The 5,891-nt window shown below is 51.1% G+C and overlaps 1 protein-coding gene across 2 annotated transcripts; it reads left to right on the top strand.

Moving 5' to 3' along the window:
- The first annotated feature begins 2,476 nt into the window (after window positions 1-2,476).
- Window positions 2,477-5,080, top strand: LOC125520746 (laccase-12). 2 transcript variants are annotated; one of them, XM_048685761.2, is made up of 3 exons: window positions 2,477-2,652; window positions 2,973-4,473; window positions 4,553-5,080. In XM_048685761.2, the coding sequence occupies exons 1-3, from the start codon at window positions 2,542-2,544 to the stop codon at window positions 4,750-4,752; spliced, it is 1,812 nt and encodes a 603-aa protein (XP_048541718.1). In that variant the 5' UTR covers window positions 2,477-2,541; the 3' UTR covers window positions 4,753-5,080. The 2 variants fall into 2 exon arrangements, with proteins under 2 accessions (XP_048541718.1, XP_048541709.1); XM_048685752.2 differs by having other exon boundaries at window positions 2,478-2,652; window positions 4,593-5,080.
- The last annotated feature ends 811 nt before the right edge of the window (window positions 5,081-5,891 follow it).

Here is a 5,891-nt window from a genome sequence, read left to right on the forward strand (position 1 = left end):
TGTGTAGGCGGATGGCGATGAAACGCCGGTAAGGATGTAATATAACTGTGGAGGGCTCTTTCCCTTTCTTCTTTAATATATGATACGCACACTCGTGCGTATTCGAGAAAAAAAAGTAGTGTAATTCAACGCAGCGTAGTCATAGCCTTTTTTATTTATGATGAGGGAACATAACCGTAGCATCCTGTCAATCTACCTTCGCTGGACACCACATTATCACATGTAGCCAAGTAGGGGTTGTACGCGTCCTCCAGTAAAAGAGTTGTCGAGTATTAATAGTAGTGGACGGACGCTATCTGAATCTGATTAGATTGCATCTACTGTGCATCTATTCCATGCACGTACACGCGCTGAAAAGCGGCTCGGAGAAAGGCGGCTGGAAAGGCAAAAGGGAAGAAGATGCATGGCGCGGCGAGCAAGCAAGGCCGGGTTGGGTTGGGTTGGGTTGGGTCAGCCATCCCCTTCCGCGCCCGCCCAGCCCCAGCCCATGGGAGGAGAGGAGGCTTGGAAGAGGAGGAAAAGGCACGAGCGTGGCCGTGTGAGTACCGGCTAACCATCACGCACACGGAGCAGGACCCTTGTCTACCCAGCCCGCCCCCGTCCCTCTCTCGACCGATCGCAGTATCCATCCATCTCCGTTGGGAGTTCAGAATGTTTGTCTGCAACAGCACAAAAGCGCAAAGCCGCGGCCACGGGACCAGCAGCAGACAAACATGTATCACCTTCCTCCCCTCCGATCTGCTCACGAAGCCCCTTTCGAGTTGCTTGCGTGCAGTCGCTTGGCATGGAAGTTGGGGTTAGCTGGAGGAAAAGTTGCATCGGACCCGACCTTGGAGCGGGAGGTGCAGTGCACTCGCGGTCACTGGCCGGCTAGATCGTGTCTGAGCTTTAGCTCGCCCAGTCCGCCTCCCGTCTCTTCTCAAAAGGGAAGGTTCAGTTCAACCACTGCTGATTTAACGCACTCTCTATTAGGGTTAGGTGGGAGCTAGCCAAAAGGAATCTGTTAATAAAACCTCTCGTCTGTCAATTTTGGTCAATAAACCAAACCATTATTTCTTCTAGACAAGCCAACTGGCAATGTACTCCTGTTTTTTTTAGAAAAAAAAACTGGCAATGTACTAGTGTCTCTTCTGTTCATCGCACTTTTTTTTTTCAATTGCCTACTTGGTGGATATACAATATAGTTGGTTCGATGCTAAAAGTTGACATGCCAATATTTGGCTTGTGATTGGTTGGCTACCAACTACATTGCCAAACTCATAAAAAGTTGCCAGCTTTTATTAACTTTGATTTTGCCAAATGTTGGCGTCAAACCAATTAGGCTAACACTACGGTATTCTACTTGATCAACTATATCTTCGGTTTCTAAACATATTTCCATTTTCTTTTTCTTTTGAAAAGGAGGTTGAACCCCTGACGTTTTCATCATTGCGATGCATACGATCATTTTTAAATTAATATTAAACAGAGTAGAACAAAGACAACCACTGCTGAATCATTACAAGATATGAGATTAACTGAGTCATCTTCTTTCGCAACAGTCCCTTTAAGAAGGATAAATGTCCTCATGTCATCGTTGCCATGTCCGATCGGAGACGGTCTGGACAAGAATTTTTTTTTTTGACTAACGTCTGGACAAGAATTTTCATCCTAATTACCAAGACCAAGCAGTGAAGAAGGTTAAGACAACAACAAGTAGACAACACACTTAACAGGGTAACGACGTAAGCTCGTCGCCAGTGAGCCTGGACAACAAAAGCCAGGACAATAATTGTTAACCCCGACATGACGCGGTGATTTTGACGACAGATGGTACGATAGCTCCATTCGATGGTACTCCATGTCAGACAGAAAGGCACCGGTGGGACGAACGTCTTTCCACCTTATATTACGATAATTACGGGAGATGAATTCCTGCATTTAATTATCGTCCTACCTACAGGAGTACGTGCTACAGCACAAATGCATGTACATAACATAAACACGACAGCCTCGAGTTCGTCCTTTGGGCGGAGTATTATAAATGCCGTGCTTGGTACATGCCGGAAGCAAATCGTGCGTGACAAGCAAGGAACGAGCAAGAGCAGTAGTTGTCTAGCCTAGCTTAAACAAGAGAACACAGCTCATAGGTATGGAAGATCAGCAGCAGGTTGACTTTAAGTTGGCCACACTCCAAAGCTACAAGTCCATGTAATATGCGTGCATGGGCCAGCCCCGTACGTCCAACTGCCGCCAGCCGCGACGTCGAGCCCAACCCCGGCGTGCATGCCCCCCATGCTCATCATCATCATCATCATCATCATCTTCATCTTCATCGTCGTCGTAAATCCAAGCACAAAGCACACCCACCAAACGGTCGAAAGTAACTGAACAGCACGGAAAACAAAAGCTATTTGGTTGCTTTGGCCCCACTCATCGTGCATAGATATCTCATCGACCAATGGTTTTCCAGGTATATATAGAGAACCCGAGCAACTCCATTGCAATCACCAAGCAGAGCTAGCAGAGCCCCACTCGACACCAGAGAGGAAGCAGCTAGCAATGGCCGTCCCCAGCTCGCCGTCCCTTCTCCTCGTCGCGGCGATGGTCCTCTGCGCCGCGACGACGCCGGGCGCCGCCCAGGCCGTCACGACGAGGAAGTACCACTTCGATGTAAGTGTGTCCATACATACATGCATGATGCATATGTACATGTGTACAGCTACATCAATTATTATTAAAAAAATCCTATTCCTACGTGAAATCCCTACGCAAACATTTACGTACTACTAGTTGATTTTTTAGATTGCCGTCTGCTGTTGAGTGTTGTACGTAACAATTCCATCAAACTTTTACGTGTGAATTGCACTGCTCTGCAATTATCATTGAGGTTGTTGCAAGCAGACATGCACGCGTGCCGATCGACCGTGCATGCAGGGCGGCTAACCGGCGACGTACTGACCCTAATGGCGAAATGCATGGCGCGTACGCAGGTGGGAATGACGAGCGTGACGCGGCTGTGCGGCACCAAGAGCATCGCGACGGTGAACGGGCAGTTCCCGGGGCCGACGCTGTTCGCGCGGGAGGGCGACCACGTGGAGGTCAACGTGGTCAACAACTCGCCCTACAACATGAGCATCCACTGGCACGGCGTGCGGCAGCTGCTCAGCGGCTGGTACGACGGGCCCTCCTACGTCACGCAGTGCCCGATCCAGCCGGGCCAGAGCTACGTCTACCGCTTCCAGATCGTCGGGCAGCGGGGCACGCTCTGGTGGCACGCGCACATCTCCTGGCTCCGCGCCACCGTGCACGGGCCCATCGTCATCCTCCCGCCCGCCGGCGTGCCCTACCCGTTCCCGGCGCCGGAGGCCGAGGTGCCCCTCATGTTCGGCGAGTGGTGGCGGAACGACACCGAGGCCGTCATCGCCCAGGCGCTGCGGACCGGCGGCGGGCCTAACGTGTCCGACGCCTATACTATGAATGGACTCCCCGGCCCGCTCTACGCCTGCTCGGCCAAGGACACGTTTAGGTTGAAGGTGAAGCCTGGCAAGACGTACATGCTCCGGCTCATCAACGCCGCGCTCAACGACGAGCTCTTCTTCGCGGTGGCAAACCACACGCTCACCGTCGTCGACGTCGACGCGCTCTACGTCAAGCCCTTCGCCGTCGAGACCCTCATCATCGCGCCCGGCCAGACCAGCAACGTGCTCCTCACCGCCAAGCCGGCCTACCCCGGCGCCAGGTACTACATGCTGGCCCGCCCCTACACCAACACGCAGGGCACCTTCGACAACACCACCGTCGCCGGCATCCTCGAGTACGAGCATGATGACCCCGCCACCGGCAAGAGCCTGCCCATCTACAGGCCGACCCTGCCGCAGATCAACGACACCAGCGCCGTGTCCAACTACACCGCCAAGCTGCGCAGCCTGGCGAGCGCCGCGTACCCGGCGGCCGTGCCGCAGGCGGTGGACCGGGAGTTCCTCTTCACCGTCGGCCTCGGCACCCACCCGTGCGCGCCGGGCTCCCCCGTGAACGGGAGCACGTGCCAGGGCCCCAACGGGACGGCCCGGTTCGCGGCGTCCATCAACAACGTCTCCTTCGTGCTCCCGACCACGGCGCTGCTGCAGTCGCACTACACCGGGATGTCCAAGGGCGTGTACGCCTCCGACTTCCCCTTCGCGCCGCCGCGCCCGTTCAACTACACGGGCACGCCGCCCAACAACACGAACGTGATGACCGGGACCAAGGCGCTGGTGCTGCCGTTCGGCACCGCCGTGGAGCTGGTGATGCAGGACACCAGCATCCTCGGCGCCGAGAGCCACCCGCTGCACCTGCACGGCTTCAACTTCTTCGTCGTCGGCCAGGGCTTCGGCAACTACGACCCGGCCAAGGACCCCGCCAAGTTCAACCTCGTCGACCCCGTCGAGCGCAACACCGTCGGCGTCCCCGCCGGCGGCTGGGTCGCCATCCGCTTTCGCGCCGACAACCCAGGTCCGTTCGCACATATGCATGCATACATGGAGCTTGAATCCTCATTCATTAGCGCATGTACATGTACTGTGTCGATCAAAGCTAACTGCTCATATGGACATATGCATTGCTTCTCGCAGGTGTATGGTTCATGCATTGCCATTTGGAGGTGCACATGAGCTGGGGGCTGAAGATGGCGTGGCTGGTGCTGGACGGAAACCTTCCGAACCAGAAGCTCCCGCCGCCGCCGGCGGATCTCCCGAAATGCTAGACATGATTACCAAGATCGATCGTCGGTGAAGAAGATTGGTCGATCGCTTCATCGCTTCGCTTCCGCCTCACTTTGTTATCCGCAAGCTTTTGCTCTCGCGTGTCCACCAAGTTCGTCGTGATTATGTCCAATATAGTGATGTGTTCTTTTTTACACTAATTCATTTTTCAGGCGATTCGCCGTGCTTGTTGTATGCACTTTATTAATTGCCACGGTGTTGTGAGGAGTTTTCTTCATTGGCTGGGCTTCTTTGTAAGTTGTAACCGAAAGCTTGTGTGTGCCTTTTTTTTTCTATCTGTATGTATCTGCAGTGTATTTTTCGAAATAAAGCCTAGATATGTTCATTGTCACGATAAATTTTGTTTGCACACTCTATTAGGAGAGCATTTTTTGAAGTTTATGGGCATTAGCTATTTAACAAGGGCCTGTCTATTTGACATTTGACTGTTTTTCAATTCGAAAACAGTCAAATTTCCCGACCAATCAACAGACTACACCTGTATGAGTAGGAAAATCACCAAAGAGCAAAAAGAACGTCTAAACGGACCGGGTAAACATTTGACCCGGTTCTTCCTGGACAACAAACCTCCCTCCTGATCAGGGACCACATAGCACATGCCAACAAGCTGGGTGCAAACGCCTGCAGTCCCATAATTACACTGAAAATAGACAAAATTACACTGACAAAACTGGACTTAATTATACTAAAAATAGACAAAATTACTGTGCAAACTGGGTGCAAAAACAGGCTAAAAATGCACTGAAAAAACCATTCAAAATCCCATAACAAACCACACTGGAATTATTGGATACGCTACACTGTAATGTTGGGATAAATTAAATTGTAAGTACATTCAAATTACACTATAAAACCACTAAAATACACTGGAATTGATGGGTAAATTACACTTAAAAGTCTGTAATGCTGGGATGAACTACACCGTAATTACAATCAAAATAGCACTGTAAAATGCACTCGAAATCACACTGGAAAAAAGATAAATTACACTGTAAATCTGGGACAAATTATACTGTAAGACTAGGACAAATTATACTGCAATAGTGAGATAAAATGTAGATTATACTGTAAGACTAGGACAAATTACACAGCAATACTAAGATAAAATGCAATGGAATTAATGGGTAAATTACACTTAAAAGTCTGTAA

Source organism: Triticum urartu, chromosome 1A, assembly GCF_056163025.1.
Source record: "Triticum urartu cultivar PI428250 chromosome 1A, HENAU_Tu73, whole genome shotgun sequence".
NCBI lineage: Eukaryota > Viridiplantae > Streptophyta > Magnoliopsida > Poales > Poaceae > Triticum > Triticum urartu.